General features: G+C 50.5%; 1 protein-coding gene across 2 annotated transcripts in view; it reads right to left on the bottom strand.

Annotated features, from left to right (window-relative positions):
- Nucleotides 1-15,296, bottom strand: part of Smoc2 (SPARC related modular calcium binding 2) — a 119,119-nt gene extending 103,823 nt beyond the window's left edge. Inside the window, exon 1 of one of the 2 annotated variants that reach the window (XM_040728162.1) lies at nucleotides 15,004-15,296. In XM_040728162.1, coding sequence (XP_040584096.1) covers nucleotides 15,004-15,087 — 84 coding nt within the window. In that variant the 5' untranslated portion in view covers nucleotides 15,088-15,296. The remainder of the gene's footprint in view (nucleotides 1-15,003) is intronic. The other variant, XM_040728163.1, reaches the window with a different exon arrangement.
- Nucleotides 15,297-20,275: the final 4,979 nt, after the last annotated feature.

Here is a 20,275-nt window from a genome sequence, read left to right as displayed (position 1 = left end):
GCTATGCTTCCACACTATGGTAGTGATGGGCTCTTATCCCTCTGGAACCATAAGCCCAAGTATATATATTGTTTTGGTCGTGGTATTTCACCACAGCAATAGAAAAGTAAGTAATACAGAAACTGGTACCAGGAAGGGGGGGCGTTGCATGTGAAGACCATGAACGCGTTGAAGCCGGGAGCCATGTGGAAGTCTCCCAAGCTTTTCAGGAGTAAAGCAACTGAACCCTGTAAGCAGACGCTGGTGGGCTGTTGCAGTTGCTCCGCCGGAGGCTCCCGAAAGTTAGGGTGAAGCGGACTGTGGAGGCCCAGCAGGAGAGGTCTCAGAGAGAACAGCACTGTCAGCTGGGCTAGAGACCACCCTTGGGGGTATTGTGTCAAACAACGGAACTGCTTTCTGGCCTCGCCCTAAGGGCCTGCCTGAGCCCACATCTAAAAGTAACGGACGAATTTCCTCGGCAGAGGAGATCTCCAGACGGCCCGGTAGTGACTCTGTCCTGTGGTCATCAGTGATGGCTTTCAAGAGGGCCTTATGATGAGAAAGAGCAGGGGGGGGGAGACAGAGAGAGAGACACATGAAATGCCCCGCCTGAAGAGGAAAAAGACCACCAGGGAATTTAATGCTACAGCCAAGACTTAACGATAAAAAGAGATTGGGAAGGTTAAGAGAGGCCTGGCTGCATGGGAACAAAGACACGACCTCGGAACAGCACCAAACCCCACTAAGCTCCCAGTCCGTGAAAGAGAAGGGCCTACGGGTCTTCTGCTCCCAGAGCAGGACAACAAACAAAACCTGCTGAAGATGTAATTCAAGAGGGCCAGGGTCCATCCCGAACTGGTCGCCAAAGCAGGCAGCGTGAATGTCATCCTCCTGGCGCTGGCTTTAGAGTCATGAAGGAGGCACAAGTCACAAGGAAAAGGGCCTGGGACTCCTCCTCCGCAGCTCCAGGGAGGCACTGAGATCGTGAAGTGCTTGTGTTGGGGAGACACGACCCTGTGCAGGGGCCCTGAGAGGCCTCTGTGCGGAATTTTGGAAGTGAAGCCTGGGTTTGCACTGGAGACCCGGAGATGCAGCCATGGGGGGGAAATTTCCTAAGAAAAGCTGCACATGGGTAGTGGAACCAGCCTGGGTAAGCAGAGGCCATCCAAGCCGTTTTACACCAGAAATTAAACCAGAGAATCTGGTGTTCGCCTGGTCGGGCTTTGGACAATATCTGCTCAGTGTACCCCGAACCTTGCCCTTGGGGGGATAAGGTATATTAGTGAGCCATTAGAGAGTAGAAGTATGTAGTCCTGCTTTCTTATTTTATGGGGGGGAAGGGGGGCTGCAGCGAAGAGATTATCTTGAGCTTCAGAAGGAACCCTGGACTTGGAACTTTTAAACGGCGGCGTTGAGACTGAAAAGACTATGGGGATTTTTTGGAGGGAGTGAGGGGAGTTGAACTAAGTACGTTTTTTCACTGTGATACGACCATGAGCCTCTGGGGCCAGGGGTAGAATGTGGTGGTTTGAATTAGAACTTCCCCCGTAGCCTGAGACATTCGAACGCTTAGTCTTCGTTTGATGACTCTGTTTGGGGAGGTTTAGGGGGGTGTGGCCTTGTTAGGGAAAGTGTGTGTCAACGGGCGGGCGGTGCAGTCTGAGGTTTGAAACGCCATTTCCAGCTTGCGCTCTCTGCTTCCTGTTCGTGGTTTAAGACGTGAGCTTTTGTTTTGCTGCTCCTCCACCAAGCCTCCCTGCCGGGATGGCGATGGACCCTCGTCCCTTTAGAACCGCTGGTACAAATAAATCCTTTACAGGTAGCCTCTGTCGAGGTGTTTTGTCACAGCAATAGAAAAGTAACTAGCGCAGATAGAATCAGATGCAGGTGCTACTAGAGGTGCAGTTAAGGGAACACGTTGCTAGAGATAGCAGCGAGAATTAGAAGACACATAGATATGTGCGTGTGCGTGCATATGCGCGTATACACACGAGTTAGGGCATTGCGCACACCACACGCTGCAGAAGCATTACCTGTTGTTGCCCAAACTACAGTGTTTGTCAATTAGTGCTAAGGACTTAATTCCAGAAAGTCTTACTGCTATGGTATATTATCTTCAAAGATAAGTTACCTTTTAGGCATTAAAATATGAGGAAAAATGTAATAACAGGCCCAGCTTCCAGTTCTGTTTATACACAGAGCAGAGGTTTCAGCCACTGAAAGCCAAGAGGCCTCCTCAGAGGAAGGGAGAGTGTGTAATGTACACCAACAGGGAACCCCAAGACACCAAACGCAAGGAGGAGGGGGAGTAAGCATTCTGCATCAGTAGCCACGCCCACCATCCCCGTAAGCCTCTGCTCTAAGAGCTTTGCTTTCGCTGGGAGTCTAGCTCTCACCTGCAGCCAGGAGACACGGGATGTGGACAGGCCAGACTGGAGTCACAAGGGCGGTGACTGAGGACTCTCTTCCCATGCATAACACAAGGGACTCACACGACTCAGGAGCGGGTCCACCACGATAAGCACTGAACCCAAGACACACAGACTGCTGGCTGGCTCAGGCAACAACATACCTGGAGCCCCGCATGACCTCAAGTCCCTTCACCGCCCACGTGGCATCCGTGAGGACTCGGGGAACCGGCACCCAGTGGAGACCCTCATGCACTGAGTCTTCCGCCGTCTGCGCTGTAACACGCCAGGTCTCCTTGCCAAGCCCCCCCACATGTTTTGGGAAATGTCCCAAAGTCCCCTATGTCACTGTGGGGGGGGGGCACAGCACACAAGACGCTTACCCCGTCCTCTTTATTGTAACCAGAGCAGCCGGGAGTGAGACTCCACCCTACCCGTGGAAAGACGGTGAAAGGGCCATCAAGGAAGAAGTACAGGAGGGGGCAGGGAAGGAGGGGGTAAAGCCAGACCATGGCTATCAGCTAAGAAAACAAGGAAACAGACAGAGCCATCAGGTTGTGTGGTGGCTTGAAAAACATAAATGGCCCCCCAGAGGGAGTGGCCACTGATGGGAGGTGTGGCCTTGTTGGAGAGAGTGTGTCGCACGAGGGGTGGGCATTGAGGTCGCATCCATGCTCAAGGCGCAGTGAGACAGTCCACTTCCTGTTGCCTTCTGAATCAAGATGTAGCCAGCACCACGCCTGCACGCCGCCACGCTCCCCACCAGGATAAACGTACCGGACCCATCGAACTGCGAGTGAGACCCCCTCCCCCACCCCCACACTTAAATGTTTTCCTTTATAAGAAAACTTCATGACCATGGTGTTCCTCGCAGCAATAGAAACCCTAGGGCAGGTGTTGTGTCCAGGCTTCCCCTGAGTGACACCTGCTGTCCAGAGGCCACACTGTGGAGGACAGGCCTGGTGCGGTGGTGTCTGAAGCTGTGTGGAAGAGGCTGGTGTCTGTCGCCAGCTTGCAGACCTCACGCCACTGGTTCTGTCTTACACATATGGCTAGAACACACTATTCTGCACGTTTCCAAGTGACAGCTCCAGGCCAGTTTATAATCACGGCACTGTCCTTTGGGGACTACAAACGATGAGCTGGTTTGAGTGAGCCACACAGAAGCATTCTTTGAAAAGGGCTGTGGAGTTGGGCTAGCCCCTGAAGCCACCAGTGTGTAGGTGGAGTTGGGCTAGCCCCTGAAGCCACCAGTGTGTATGATGTGTGATAGTCCCTGAAGTCACCTGTGTGTGTGTGTGTGTGTGTGTGTGTGTGTGTGTAGTTGGGCTAGCCCCTGAAGCCACCAGTGTGTGTGTGTGTGGATGTGTGATAACCCCTGAAGCCACCAGTGTGTGTGTGGAGTTGGGCTAGCCCCTAAAGTCACCAGTGTGTACTTAACACAGCACAGAGGGAGGACCAGCATCAACTTGGAATGGCACAGCGTTGAGTATCAGAACTGTGTCAACTGACCTCTTCCAGTGATGGCCGCAAGGCCATCCTACGGGAGGGCTGGCAGCCTGCAAAGTGCCTCTGGAACAAGGAACATCCAGGACAGCTCCTGCCAGCCCTCCCACACTGTGCATCTCCTTACAAAGAGCGAGCTGCTTTGTGGTGTAAAACTGAGCTCCATTTGCTCTCACGGTTCAAGTCAAGCTGCTGACCCGGCACCGAGTCCTGAGAGGTCCAGATCCCTTGGATAAAATAAAAATTTACAAAACCATGAGGGTTTTTTTTTTGTTGCTTTGCTTTTTTTAAGTCTAAAGGTTACTATTTTGGGTTCTGTATTAAATGGAAACTCAGAAAGCATTTACAGAGGGGGGAAAAGTTATTTTCTTAAGTGATTAAAAAATAAAAATAGAGGGCTAGTTAGGTTTTGGCTCTGAGTCCATGTGTTAGTCACATGTCTTGTCACCGCCACAAAATACCTGAGAAGGGGACATTTCCAAGGGAAGGTTTATTTTGGCTCATGGTTTCAGAGGCGTCACTCTGTGGTCCCTTGGGCAGTGGCGAGGCAGAACACAGCAGCCAACAAGTAGAGAAAGAGATTTTAAAAGGGGTCCAGGGATGCAATAGACCCTTGAAAGGCATGTTCCAAGTAACCTTCCTCCAGCCTTCCTTAATACTCTCCTAATAGCCCATTCAGACAAACTCACCCACTCACCAGGTTGGGGACCTCGGGATCCAGACACCTCTCAGAAGCTGGACGGCTGTGACCTTAACCTTGAGCCTTCAGGACATTTTCAGAACTCAAAATAGAACCGCCAGGCTCTGGGCTTGTTCACTCACCCTTCTTATAGTCTCTGCCTGAGGCGTCTGGTAGCCTCTGCCTCTCTCTCCATCCTGTCTGGGAGCTTGTGATAACCTCACTGGGACTTACTAGACTCAGCCATAGCTGGAGCCTGGCAGAGCATAGCTACAGGACAGCAAGAGATCTGGTCACGGGGTGGGGAGAGAGGGGGTTGAAAGGTACTAAGCATGCACACTTGGGAAAGCCTGGGGGATGAAGAGACAGAGAGGGATGGACAGAAACGTGGAGAGATGGAAGGAAGGAGAAAAAGAGGAACTGAAGGAGGGGAGGAATGAATCCCTCCTTCCGGAGTGGCTTCTACAGTCTAATCAGCCAGACAACAGGCAGGTATGTTTTAACACATTTCAAAGAAGATAGAAAGAAAAGAGGAAAAGGCAACAGAAATGGTGACATAGATTTGAGCAGGGGCATTAGGGATATTTAATGTCCCTCCTGTCTTTGGATAAAAGAAATGTAAATGGTTTCTGAGCCAGATGTCAACAAAGTCTCTACCAGAATATGCATGAGAAGCCGGGTGATGGTCACAAATGTACCCTTTTAATCCCAGCATTTGGGAGGCAGAGGCAAGGGGATCTCAGTGAGTTTGAGGCCAGCAAGGTCTACAGAGTGAGTTCTAGGACAGCCAGGGCTGCAACACAGTGAAACCCTGTCTTGAAAAAACAAACAAAAGAATATGCATGACAGTATATCTCATCAGACCCTCTGTGTAGAATGTACCTAACAAGATGAATGGTCCCAATAAGCGTGTGGGAGCCTGTGCATACACACACACACACACGTACACACACACACACACACACACACACACACACACACACACACACACACACACAAAAGCAGGTAGCTAACCTTCCCAAAGGATTTCCAAAAAGCACATTTGAACTTTTGTTGAACTAAAAAGTTTTGCAATGCTGGGCACAGAATGGTGATTTGCTGTCGCTATTGTTCTTTTATTATAGGTTTAAAAATCATTAAAACGTCACGTTTTAGAGCTTCATCGTGAAGAACACAGATTTAATATTAATTTGGCAAATAAAATAACTCTAGTCATTGCTTTAAAAATAGCAGGGCAATTAAGTCTGCAACAGAAACAAAATAGTAAACCCAGCCCCCAGAATATGCCAAGCCTCCTGTTCTCTCCCCCAACTTGGCTTGTTTTAAAGCCAAACTTCTACCCCTATCATATATTTGGGGGAGCAACACTGAGTATAACATGAATGTCCCAGACTTCTAAATAACATTATTGGAAACATCAAATACAGTGTCCCTGCTTTTTAATTGCCTCAGTTGGGGTTGTGTGCCTTGAGTTAAATGTCTAAGACTGGAAAGTTGGAGCATGCTAAGTGGCAGAGCCTTGGGGTAGTTGGAAGCTGGAGCCCGCTCTGGTGGGAATCCCAGCCCCGCCTTCAGCCCCTCTGAAAAGACAGAGCTTGCGCCCTCGGGCTCCCTCTGGTGGATGATTGGGGAAAACATTAGAAGCCCTTTCCAAATGGTAGGTGTGGGGGAGAGGTGAGTCGGTACTGCCCAGCGATTGCACCTGGATGTCTCTGGGAGGCTAGGAAGGTGGGAGGGAAGAGCCAAGAATATAGGAAGAGAACTCACAGCTCCACCTGGATTATGTCTATGAATAGGAAGATCTGTCTTTGGCAACTCTACCCAAAAGATAAACCTTTTAAGAGTAAAGCGCCGGTTGGCGCAGCACCTATCTGTGTATCCGCTCAAGAAAGAACCTAAACGTGTATGTTCAGGTCATAGCTATTGCTCACCTTCCTTACCCTCAGGGGATTTCAAAGCTCTGAGCTACACGCAGCCAGTACACGTATTTATAGTCACCTGGTGAGGAGATGATGAGGGCAAGTGAGATATTATCCTGGAGAGCTCAGGAAGCTGAGAGAACAGTGCAGAGCATGGGGGGGGGGACCCAGTTTGTTATTAGTACCGGCATCTCAATCCCATGTACAAGAAGAGACCATGTGCTGTCACTCAAAGGGGCCACGGGTGCGCGATTTGCGTCCAGGAAGGAAACTCTCCACATGAAGAGGGCTGGACCCACAATTCACAACGGTGAACAGCCTCAGCTGACCACACAGCCTCAACTGCAGTGTGAGCCCCCTACCTCATGGTGTAGACTTAACTACAGTGTGAGCCCCCTACCTCATGGTGTAGACTTAACTACAGTGTGAGCCCTCTACCTCATGGTGTAGACTTAACTACAGTGTGAGCCCTCTACCTCATGGTGTAGACTTACCTGCAGTGAGAGCCCCCTACCTCATGGTGTAGACTTAACTACAGTGTGAGCCCTCTACCTCATGGTGTAGACTTAACTACAGTGTGAGTCCCCTGCCTCATGGTGTAGACTTGACTACAGTGTGAGCCCCCTACCTCATGGTGTAGACTTAACTACAGTGTGAGTGAGCCCCCTACCTCATGGTGTAGACTTAACTGCAGTGTGAGCCCCCTACCTCATGGTGTAGACTTGACTACAGTGTGAGTGAGTCCCCTGCCTCGTGGTGTAGACTTGACTACAGTGTGAGCCCCCTACCTCATGGTGTAGACTTGACTACCGTGTGAGTGAGTCCCCTGCCTCGTGGTGTAGCCCAACTTGGGGGCCCATTTCAGCATTTTAACCAATGGCCTCTGTGAAATCACGGGAGGGCTGGAGGCTACGGCGCTCCAAGTCTCCTGAGGCTTTCTCCGGGGACAGTGACTAAGCCGCAAGCCAAAGCTATCTGTGCCTCAACTGGGGCACAAGTCTGGATAAGCCCAGCCCAAGGGGCGAAGGAAGCCCCTTTTCATGAAGAGACAGAAGCACACCACACTTGTATCATCTGAAAGGTTATTTCCAACCAGCAACTAGGCACAAGAGAAGGCCAGCAAACAGCAACGACAAAGTAACCCTGTGACGGCAAAGTTCACCAACCAAGACACGGCTAAGGGTGACTGGTTACAACCTCGGAAAGTCATTAGGGATATTAGCCAGACAACACCAACGTCTGTCTGCCATAGCTCCCAGTTTATGTTCGCGGTAACGGATTTTGACACTTGTCTGGTACGGATGGTCACGTGTTTTGGATGGCCAGTAACCCCTCCATGGCACTCCATGGGGGGAACCAGCGAGGGTCACTGTCCCACACAAGCACTGGGAGCTACACTGCCAGATCCTCGTATAACCCACCCAAGCCCAACCAGAAACTGACAACAGACACTAGGTCCAAGAAGACAGGGTCAGGGGCAAAGAAGGTGGCCTCTGTGGAGTCCTGCCGTCTCCCTTCAACACTGGAATGAACAAACAGCTCTCAAAGAAAAAGAAATGATATCGATACTTGATGGTTGGTGAGCAGGCAAAATTTTGAAATGACAGATTCCAAACCCCCCCACTGGAATCAAAATCCCCGAAACACTCCTGCAGGCAACTCCAGGCAGGCTGTCCTGGGAGGGCACCTCGCCATGCCTTGAACCCCAAGAAAGAGAAAGGGGCAGAGTTGGGTGCTTCAGCCTCTGTCTCAAAGTGTAAAATGTCCTTGTGTGCTCTCTCCAGAGGCAATAGGTCTGGTCAAGACTGTCCTGGAAAAAGCCCGGAATCCGTATGTCTGATCCCCTTCCATAGTGGGACCTGCTATTCTCTGCTCCCCCTTTCCTTTCTCCCTCTCTCTCTCTTCCTCTCTCCCCCCTCCCCTTCCTCTTCACACCCCCTTTTAAAAGTGGCGAAGGGATGGATGGTGTGTACCCTGGAACTCGTTGTCCCTTCAGAGGCAGGGCAGAGAAGGCGGGGCTACTGTGGCAGCCGGAACAACAGGAGTACTCTCCGCCTGTTCATTTCCCTGCGGAGAATGGGATGGGTACCTTGAAACAGACTTACTACCATGCTTGGTTGGACTCTTCTTTGACACAGGAACACGGTGGAATAGCACAACGCGCATTTCACACTCGCATAAAGCTCAGGAAACCACACAGACAGCTTCAGGGAGCAGCTTCCACACACAGGAAGTGTCGTGGCCTGGAACCCCCAAACCGTAAACCCATGAAACACTCAAAAAACATTTCTTCCTCTCCCCCTCCCCCATCATGCCAACTCCAGAAAGTAAAAGAACGCTAAGGCCTCTTCGCAAAAGTCAACTTGTGTGTGCGCATGCCCATGTGTGTGTGTGTGTGCAGATGTGCATGTGTGTGGGCGGTGAATTTGCATGTACAGATGGAGGTCAAAGGACAATCTTGGATGTCAATCATCAGGTGCCATTCATCTTTGTATACTTGAGACTGGTCTCACACTGCCTGGAGCTCTCCAAGTAGGCCAGGCTGACAGGGGACAAGTGGCAGGGATAGGACTGTCCCCGTCTCTCCAGTACTGAGAGTCTAAGTACATGCTGCTGGGTCCATCTTTAAAAAGAAAAACCACCCACTGGTTCCTATACTCAAACCCAAGTTCTTGTGTTTGCAAGGCAAACACTTCACAGAAAGAGCCATCTCCCTGGTACCTAAGAGGCAAATTCTAAAATGTTTAATTATACTTAGGAAAAACTTAATGACACAGGCCCACATCCTCTGTTGAATGAACTAATCAATAATCTAAGCTGCACAGTAAATCATTTTCAGTTATTTTCTAAAATTATGAGCACAGGATTTCCTTTATTATTGTGAAATCTCTATTTCTTTGTTTGTTTGTTGTTTCAAGAGACAGCGCTTCTCTGTGTAGCTTTGGCTGTCCAGGAACTCACTATGTAGGCTAAGCTAGTGTCGAGATCAGATATCTGCCTGCCTCTGCCTCTGCCTCCTGGGTGCTGCGATTAAAGGGGTGTGCCACCGCTACCTGAATCGTGAAATCTATTTCATATCAAAATGGCTATCAGGAGAGATGACTGTATCTTATTAAGTCTGTTCACTTTTACTCAACTGTAAGGAAAGATTCTGTATTGAGTGCATGAGTGTGAACTCTTTCTGTGCTGAGGTCTCTCCATATTTTAGACTGATACATTGTTCTAAGGGCACATAAGAGGGTGTGTGTAAGGATGAAACCCACGTGAAGGGAAATGAGTCTCCATGGAACCCTCGGAGACCAAGACAGCTCTTATAACGTGGAGGCAAGCCCAGACTGGGCTGGACGCTACCAAAGAGAAAAGAAAGAGCATTGGGTATGAAATCTTAAACCATGGTGCTGGGTGTTTACTTGCGTAGTATGACCCTAACAATGGATAGAGTCAGAACGCAATAAGGCAACGAAGTTGGAAAAGACTCAGAAAGATTTGCCAAATAAACACAGACACTTCCCACCTCAGGCATCCACGGCCTTGCTTCCGGAAGCTAAAAGGAACCCTAGGAATGGCAACTACCTATCTCCTACCCTAACAACTCCCTCCCATTGCTGCTCAGAGTCCCGCCAACACATTCGCTAGTTTCTTGAGCTCCTCATGAAAGCATAAACGCCAGCAGGTGTGCACACACCTGTGCAGCCCGAGGGCCATGGCCAGCATGCTCTTGGGGGCTGGGGGGAGAGCAACAGGAGGGCTTCTGAGTCCAACTCAGAGAGAGCACCCTGGAGTATGTGACAATTTCATTGCTCCTTCAGAACCCAGCTCTCACCATCACCAACCGATGGCTGGTTCTTTTGCACCAATGTCAGGGTCTCTGGAAACACCTGCTCTCTTTTCTGGTCCTTGGTGATAGCAGATGAGCTGACCAGGGCAGGCAACGTCCTGGAGCGTCGGGCAATTGATATCAAGAAGCAGCCCAACCCTGAGGTGCACCCTGGTGGGGCTCAAAGTGGATGTCTTGTTGTTATCCCCTTGGGTACTGGATCTAAAAGATAAGATACCCAAATCTGGAGGGGGAACTTACTCACACCAGTTATAGTTTTGGTTGTTTCCAACCAACTCACGGTCTTGTTCCTTTAAAAGTGACTGCAGTGCCTGACAACTCAGGCACGAATGGCCCCAGCGGAGGGGCACTCGCTAGAATTTCTGGACTTCCGGCTGACCTCCACCTCCACTGGCCCTCTGGGTCCTCATGGTTGTTAGAGGTCACGTCTAACAACAACGACAGGAGTCTTCCCTGTTGGTGCCGGGTTCTGGGGACAAGAAGAGCTTGGTGTCCCACCCTTGCCAAGAGGCCCCCAAAACCACAGACCCCAGGGCAGCAACACAGGACTGAGAGTGTGAGTCACAGAAGCCAACAGAGAACTCCCTTCTGGAGCTTCAGTGAGGGCCAGGAGGAAAAGAGAGTCTCTTACGGGTTGGCGAGAAGAGGGGAGTCAAGGGGCCCCCAAATGTAACTGTGTCAGGAGGCGAATGGAGGGAGAAGGGAAACCGAGGACAAGAGGAAAGCAATGATGTGAGAAAGAGTGTGTGTTCGCATGTGTGTATCCTGCGCCGGTTTTACCGTGAGCCGCAATGCGGAGTGTGAATGTTCTTGTGTTTCATCCAAGTGAAGCCGTCCTGTGACCTTCCTGGTGTTGAAAATCTGGTTAATTTGGCCAGATATTATAGTACAAAATTCCCATCTGTGATTCCTTTTCAAATTCTGAAATACAAATGTGAGCTGACACTTTCCTCCATGCTGTTTGTTTGTGTTGAATTACAACCTTTGCTTTTTGATTTTCAGCCTGCAACTATAAAACCACAGAAGAATGTATCCATGGTTCCCACTTGGAGTGATTTGGTTTTTAGTCCATGTGAAATTAGAACTCAATGAAACATCAACTCATATTCTGAAACTGCTCATGTGGGCTGCAATGTAGTATTTAATAAGTGCATGGATGCTCAAAGTCTAAAACACGCAATTAGTGGCAGAACCCTGCCCCCTACCTGATCTCACACAGAGCTGTCCATTTCACCTCTTGCAAATGAACTCATCCGCGAGGAGAAACTATCTCTTCGATTTTTTCTCTAGTTTCAAAGTACGCGTGGAATTTCCTCATTGTAAGGTTGCGCTTGCATATGTGGAATCATGTGTCTTAATATAATTTTAACCTATATAAATAGCATCTTTCACCTCCAATCCCGCAGGCCACAGACAGCCTTATGGCCTCCCCATCTTATAGTCCTGACTGGCCACAAAGGTGGAAGATTCTTTTGTTTTAACCCCCTGAGCCATGATAGACCACATGCTTCCAGGCACTCCTACATATCCTATTATATCCTACATATCATGAAGTTATTCATGATCCACACTTCAAATCTAAGGTACAGTTTTGGGGTTTAGACGTCGTGTACGTGATTTCCTAGTAGAAAGCATTGTCTTTTAGCTCCCTCCTCCTTCACAACCTTTGCATCTGTCTCATGTGTTCTCAGAGCACCGGATATCATCAAAAGTGTATGCCCAGTGATGGTTCTGCTGAACGCCCAGACTGAGGGATGACGTGTCATAGTGGTGTGGTCCATACACACCTCCACCATCACTCGAGTGCAGAAGGGGACTGGACAATCAACAGTAGACCACGGACCAATCATCGCCGATGCTTCTGAACCCACACATGCAAAATGTTGTCCTCCCGTTCTCCTGCCCTCCAAAGACCCAAGCTGAATAACACAGAGCAGGCAGCGGAATGCCCAATGCTTACTTGAAAGAACACCATGTGCACAACCAGACCATGAGAGAGAAAAATCCACAGGCTGGCTCTGCCCATGTATTCTCCCTCCCCGAGAAGTGAATCAGTTTACCTGTTTCTAGAGGAAATGGACAGGACAAGGGGGGGGGCAGAAAACACGCCTTCCCATCTACCTGGACAGCCCACAATTTGTGTCAGCTAAGCCAAGCAAGAGATCTACTGTGCCAATAAGTACTCCTTAATGGCACCACCAGTGCGTGTGAGCTGGTGGTTATGGTTTCTGAAACTCATGAACCAACCACATGATCTGGATTGGAGAGTGAGCATGGCCCAGGTGTAACAAATGTAAGCCTTAACCCTCAGGGCATGCTAGGTAGCCTTCATCCCCATTCTATAGGTAAGACCACCACAGAGGACCAAAAAGTCTTTTGCATAAGATCAGACACCCATCAAGAAAAGACCTGTCTCTCACACATCCCCATGAACTGTGAATCCCACACCCTTGTAGACTGAAAGTGCCACACACTGCCATGGACTGAGTCCCATGCACTTCTGTGAACACAGTCCCATGCAACCCTACAGACTAACACTTCCGTCATTTACTAGAGGCAGAATGCAGTCCTTGTACAGAGGAGACCATTCTTTATGCTAGGCTTCAGGAACCCAAAGACTTCTCCAACAAACAGAAGGTAACTTGAAAAGTGATTAGCAACACAGAAAAATCCAGAACACCTAAGTTTCGCAGTGGCTGACCACTCAAATTTCAGTTATATCTCAAGTACTTTCTATTGCAACCACGGTCTTAATTTTCTAGGTTGGGGGAGCAAGGGGAGAAGAATCATGACAATAGTTTATAGCTCTAAATATTTCTCCAGGATGCAAATGTTTTTGTGTTACTGTGATTTTAAAGCAAAGTGTTCTTGGGGAGCACAGTAAATGGGACACTCACTTCCTGTCTGGTGTAAGACCAACTCCCAGCCAGATTAAAGGGACCCCACAAGCTGCTGGCACCCATGGAGCCCAGGAAACCCTTGCAAAGTTATAAGGAGATAAAGTATGAGAGCTTGAAAGCAAGAAGTTTTCTGAAAAGGCAAGACAACAGGACAAGAAGAATAGAAAATGTGCTAAGTTACCAATCTCTATCTCTCTCTCTCTCTCTCTCTCTGTCTGTCTGTCTCTCTCTCTCTCACTCACAGACACACACACACACACACACACACACACACACACACACACACGGAAGGGATGTGGTTCTTTTAGGGAAAGTGTGGTAACTGCAGGCAGCTGCTGCTTGGAAATCCGAAAGATAGAAGGCACTAAGGTTTTTGAGAATTGGTCCGTTTCCCCGTGGACTTTAATTTACTTGGACTGTGTGGGTGAGCTCTGTTTATACATGCACATCTATCCACACATCACATATCCATATATGAATGCATGCATGCAGTTTTTTCGGGCTTCTTTCAGGATAGGGCAAGATTGAGTGGGTGAAAAATCCCTCCGGCTTCTAGCTATGGTTCTAATCTATCAGTCACTCATGAGACACAAGGCAGGGCCCTGGGACTGCTCCAGAAGAATTTTAGGTATGAACAACGAACTCACTCAATCTTCCCTCTTCAAGCTGCTGAAAAACAGAGAGAGGGAGAGAAAGAAAAAAGCAACAGGCTGCCCTGCTTGCTTCGCCTTTGCAAAGAGCCTCAGCTCGTGGGCGAGCCCCCGGTTTTCCATAGGATAAGCACCCTTCCAGGCACTGCCCACAGCAACACTCCTCTCGGCAGGGGCCTGCTCGCCACCTTAGTGTTTTCTCAAGCACTTGTTCAAAAACACGTTTAAGTGGAATGCTTTCGTTTCTGCAGATTGCATTAATTATGGACTCGCTAGCGCGGGAGCCACACAAGGACTGCCCGCTGGGATCTGCAGACACCGGCCTGGCGGAGTGGCCGCGGTTGTGTTGGCCCGAGGTGGATGGGCTCAACCCCCATCCACAGCTCGGCTTCTGGCACCTCACCTCTCTCCTTGGCGTAACCAGTACTGCAACTAAGAGAGACAAACTTAGAGCGGTCAACCGCAGAGCCACACGCGCCCCGGGAGCGCGCCTGGCGCGCACAGCATCCTGCCACTGGGGAGAGGACCCAGGAGACCAGGGAGGCTCCTCTGTGCCTCCCGTGCCGCAGATCTTTCCTCCTCTATGAGTTCCTCAACAAAAGAAAGATGGTCTTTAATTCAATAGCATTTCTGTTTCTTCCCCGGCTCCTGAAAGGGATCTCTGCGACTTTCCGCCACAAGTAGAGTCCACGGGCTGCGGTCCCTTCCCTCACCCCACGGGAAACAGTGGGTCCTCGAGGAGCCCGAGTTGGAAACTGCTGGCCTGCTAACCCCAGGCTGGGTCGGTGGTGGCAAGGTGGGTGCCCTGTTAAGGTGAGTTCAACCTGAGACAGCGTTGGACATCGGTGGCCCAGATACTGGCTTCTGCGCTCGTCCCTTCCACCCAAAGTGAGAACTACGGACATGCCCGTGTTCCAGCTACCTTCTTTCCAGGACTGGTAGGACCTGCAGCCCTTCACATGCGAGTAGCTACCGAGCCTGGTTACGCGCATGCCATGGGACTGTCCCGGACCCACCTGTTGGAGCTCACCGGGCCACCTGCTCCTGGAGCCTTGTCCCGGAGGGGAGCATGAGTTCCGAGCGTGGAACGAACGGGGAAGGTGGGGATGAGGCTCGGGACTTACCGTGAGCGCCGAGAACTTCTGCGCAGGCACAGGCGGTAGCAGGGCGGCGAGCAGCGGCAGCCAGCACAGCTGCGGTGGCAGCATGGTGACGCTTGAGGGGACCACGCGAGGCAGGCGCTCCACGCGCTGCGTCTTGGCACGCGGCGGTGATCCGGTGTGCGAGCGAGTGGACGGGCGAGCAAGTTAGAGCTGCTCCGCGGTCCTGCGGCCGCTGGTGGAGACCTCACGGGCCCCTCCAGTTGCACTCAGGCGGGCAGCTCCTAGGACTCTTGCGGCTGCCCCTGGTGCTGTCAAATAGCCCTAGCTTCCCGGATCCACCCCTCCCGCCCTCTCCGCCCTCCCGCCGGCAGATCTCCTCCCTCGGCTCCACCTCCCTCGGCCACCGCGCCCGCGCAGGGGCCGCCCGGAGCTCAGGGCTGCTAAGGAGAAGGCAAGGGCTACCAGGACCCGGCAAACGCGTGTTGGTGCTGCTTGCACACCTTTTTCAAGCGAATGCAAGGGCAAACCTTACAGGCATGCACACTCACACAGCTCCCAGAGATGCACTGCGCCCCGCCCTCCTGCCCTGAGGCGCCTTCTGTCCTCGCCTTGGCGGGTCCCCACTGAGCCTTGGCTCTCCTAAGGCTTTGCATTCACCAGAACGAAGCCCTCTGAGGTGCTGATTGGTCATTGGCTCTGCAATAAGGCCTCTGAGAGCACCGCGAAATCCCGCAACTTTCCTCAGGTTAACCCTGGGGATGGGACACAGATCTGTGAGGCTTATGACTGCCTTTACTAGTGCAAATTTAGGGGGAGGTGAGCTCACACATTGATGTGGCCGCTTTAAACAGCTTGGGCAAGCATTCCGGGTGCTCTGCAACAAGCCTGGATGGAAACCAAGGGGATTTTTGCACACCAGGTTCTGCAAAAGGACAGAATGGCTGAAATAGTTTAACCTTGGCTGGTAGCTTCACAAGAAAAGGCCCAGATTCTACCTCACACAGAAAGCCAGCCGGGAAGACTTTTGAGAACAAAGAATCAATTGACTTGTCAGGGCTCTCCTTAGGGAGTAAAGCAGCAAACTGGCCTCTGACTTTCCTCTCCTCTGCGGTTCTGGGGATCCATGTGAGCTCTGAGACTAAGCAAAAAGCTCCTACCCTGCCCTGGCCTGCACACTGAGTCCTCTGGAGAGGGACAGCACTGAGGCTGTGGAAAGATGGGATTGTAGAATGGTATCCTCTGAACAAAACCGCCCCAGTTTCATCAGATTATCTGTGCCTACTTTTCAAGAGGACACTGGGAGCGGGCCTGTGGACTGTTGACATGCTCTCAACGGAGAGGAGCATGGGAAGGGTCACTGAACCCTCACCCACGATTCCAGTTGCCCATCCCAAGTCGTTTTATGCAATTCTCCCTAATGGCACTTAGCCTTGGGATCTCGGGAGATGATAGAGTACATGGGCTGGGGGAAATTAATTGAGAGGGCCTCCATCTATGTGGGTATAGGGAAGCCATTGTCCATGCTGTGTGGAAGGCTTCCCAGTATGGGTGCTTTGAGGTCAGTCACATTCCTGCCAGCAACCCCTCACCCACGCCATGGGTGAGTCCAGTAAACTCATTTCTTCCCCAAGTTGAACTTTGGAGGGAATGATAGTTTTGTTTGCTACTGGGCCCTTATGAGGAGGGGTAGACCTGGCTTATGCCTCCATAAAAGGAAGGAATTCTCACATGAAGAATGAGACTCTTCTAGAGACACAGCTATTCGAAGATGTCTTCAAACTCTGATCTATCAAGCATTCACCTCTCTTCTGACATGGAGGTCATAGGAGAACATCACACCAAAATTCTTAAGGTTCGGACAGTCCAGGGCCAGGCAGGACGGAGCAAACAAATCACATAAGCATATAAGTACAAAACAAACAAACGAACAAAAAGAAGCAAATGCTGTGTGCTTCTGACTTCTGAAACCATCCCAAGAAAGTCCGCATTCAGCAAGCAAGTTGGTACAAAACACTTTTCCTTACCTTTTATTTCAAGGACGCACGTTACTAGCTGAAATGTCTGACCTCTTCTTAGGACTCAGAGTCTGGAATAACTCTTTGTCCGCCCCCTTCCACCGTAGAGTGCCCAACGAGTAACAAACAGGCTCCTCCGTTCATTTGCTCCCATCTCACAGATGAAAAACAAAGGAAATGGCCACGTGCCCCCGGCCAGCCACAAAACCGGGGGCTGAGTCCAGATGTCCCAACTTGGAAGTCTGTCAAGTCTGCTCACATCCCCTGGAGATGCAGACGGTGGAAGAAAACTCCTTGCCTCTCGCTGCCTCGAATCCTCGGGCATCAGCACATCTTCCATGTGTCCTGGGGGCGGGGGGGGGTGGATTCCAGAAAGGTCAGTGTTAACAACGAGCGCTTCCAAGACACTGACGGAGGAGACCCTCTAACGTCTGGAGGCACACTCAAGCGGGCCGAAGGCCACGTTCTGTTTTCTCAAAGATGCTAGGAGCGGCGCTTGGAAGAGGTAACCCATTCCCGTTGTGTAAGGGATGGGAAAGAAAAAAAATAGGACGTTTATTAAGACCACTAAGATTTTGGTCATGTGTATCAGCCACTTCCTTCTAAGCTTCGACATCCCTACAGGAACAAAAACTATCCCCTTCTCCTGGAAAACGGGCTTTCACTTTTAGGAAACAAGCGTGGAGGACTCACTTTTTGGATGTGACCTGTGGGCCCCAGATTTACATACCCACCATTAGTGAAAGTTACAATGGAGGTGTCCAAAGGACAAGTAAGTATGGCCCCTAGGGCCGTCTTGTGCCCACCTCTCTCTCCACAGACTCTCTTTGGCCATCGCCTCTGCATTGCTTTTCCTTCTACACCGTGTTAAGATGAAAAGTCATTTTACTCGTGTGGAAAGAGATCATTCACCATAATGATCATTTATGACTTATTTGTGTTTAATGGGGACGGGGCGGGGCGGGGCATATGTTAAACATGTTTCCACCTCCCAGTAGACAAAACACGAGTAGAGCATTCTTTTCTTGTTTTAGTGACACACACACACACACACACACACACACGGTTTGCCTCAGCTGTCCTTTTGAGGCTGAGCCCGAGCAAGCAGCTGGCCGCTGTGCCAATGTAGTGTGTGGCATGGTCACCCACCAGACACCTGTTTCCATCACATTTTCTCCAGGTTTCTACTCCATCCTAAGAGAAGGAATCTTCACAGGTCCCCCTGGGTTCCCTCAGGCAGGCCCTGGGTAACTGCCCAGGGTTTTTGAAGTCTCCATCCTCTTCTTGGACTGTCCTCACCTGGCCTACTGCTTCCTGTAATGTTGTCCCCTCAGGTGGAAACTGGGGTCTCCTCTCGGGGACCTAGGGCTCATTAACAGAAGAATTCAGGAGTGACTCAAACAGAAGCTTGAAGGAGATTTCAGTAGAGCTTAAAAGGAAAACACCCAGGGCAGGCAAGCTGTAAATCTTAGCAGTCACCCATAGGAAGAGGATAGAGGGGAGAAGGGGAAAAGTCGCTCTCTTTGAGCCAGCACGGAGGAGGACAGACTAGAGGACCAACAGTTCATGGCAGTGAGGGGGACTTTTTTAAAAAATGAGGAAACCCAAAGTGTTAGGGAGAGTGTGCTTAGGACATAGGCAGAAAATATGGAAAGGAAAGGTTAGACTTTTCTGAGTAATTCGGTAAAGAGGGCTGATTTATGAAGCTGCCTCGCTGCTGCTCTGTGAGCTGCTGCACTGGGGGTGAGATTCTGTGAAGAATGAGTAGAGTGTCTTCCTGAAGGAAACATTATTGCACCTGTCCCTTACAGCTTAAGGTGAGTCTGCCTTCCCAAGGGTGAAATGGTGCAGCCCTGAACAGAGAGAACATCTGCCCTCTTGACCAGGGATTTTCCCTTGATGGATGAATCTTCACTGCTCTAACACATGGGTAGCCCGAGGTCCCACGTCCCTACCTAGCCTTTTGGCCAGGTTCTTCAACTGCAGACCCTGCTCTGAGGGTAGACCTTGACAGGGGCGATCGTGTTTCCATGATTCAGGGAAGAGAACCCTGGTTGGGAGAGCTGTTGTTGAGGACACAATGAACAACGTCCTGATTGGGGGGGAGGGTAACACTGCATACTGGTGAGAGACAACGTAGTTGGGTATCTACTCTTGGCTGGGGTTAGGATCACTGCTCTAGTTTTTGGGTATGTACCAGAGTTTGGATGTGTCCTTTGTTCAATGATGTAAACAAGCCTTCTTGTCCTTCACATGGCGCATTTCGTGTCAACACTTCCCATCATTTTTATGGAAATAGCTCATGATCAACTGGACTGTGTTGGCTGTCACAAACACAGACACACACACACACACACACACACACACAAGCTAAGTCATTCCCACAGGAACTCTGAGAGTAGTAGTCTTTTGTCAACAATGATAACGAACCCAGGAGGTCATAGGACATGGCCAGATCCACACAGCTGACAGCTTCACCCCAACTTGGCTTCACCTCAGTAGGGGCTTCTTCTGCTCAGAATCTGTGGCTTTTGAAGGGCCTAGGGAAGGCTCAGGCCACGGAGCAGCCTGGTCTTGAGACGCTTAGTTCTTAAAATTCATCCTAGCCTTCAGTCTACACTACCTCAGGGATTGGCCCTCCTTGTCAGCCCAGCCTAAACCACCTCAGCAGAGGAGGATCAGCTAGCTGCTAACTGGCCTAGCCTACCTCAGGATTGGCCCTCCTTGTCATCCAAACCGGGACCACCACCTCAGGACCAGCCCTCCCTGTCAACCCAGCCTGGGGAGTCCCTTCTTCCTTCCCTCATGGGAGACATACCTTCAGAAGGGGTGGGGGAGAAAGGGAGAAGTTTTTAAATGGTGAGAGAAATATGGCTTGCCAGGAGTCCTCTAGGGCAGTGTGGACCACACAGACAGAGTTTATATGGACAGAAAAACGGTGTAAGAAGATACTCTATTAAAAAGAGCTCTCCATTAACCTCCAGTGATTCCCGCCTCCTCTCAGCTATCCCTGACCCAGCTGCAGTGGGACAGAAGAATTCCATACACACACACACCCCAGGCCTTAATTCCTCCCTCTCCTCTGAGCAGTAAGATGCCTCACACAAAGAGAAAACACTCTGCGTATTTCAGACAAAAAGCCTCGCGCCTAAGCTGCTGGGTAGTGGAAGCCATGACACCAGAAGCCCCCCAACTCCCCCCACCCCGCTGCTGTGTGTCCCCTAGACAACATAGCCCTTTGTATGCAGCTGTACTTCATCAACTGCCTCTGATTTGTC

Source organism: Mesocricetus auratus, unplaced genomic scaffold, assembly GCF_017639785.1.
Source record: "Mesocricetus auratus isolate SY011 unplaced genomic scaffold, BCM_Maur_2.0 Super-Scaffold_100018, whole genome shotgun sequence".
In the NCBI taxonomy this organism is placed as follows: Eukaryota; Metazoa; Chordata; class Mammalia; order Rodentia; family Cricetidae; genus Mesocricetus; species Mesocricetus auratus.
This window is presented reverse-complemented; position numbering and strand designations above follow the sequence as displayed.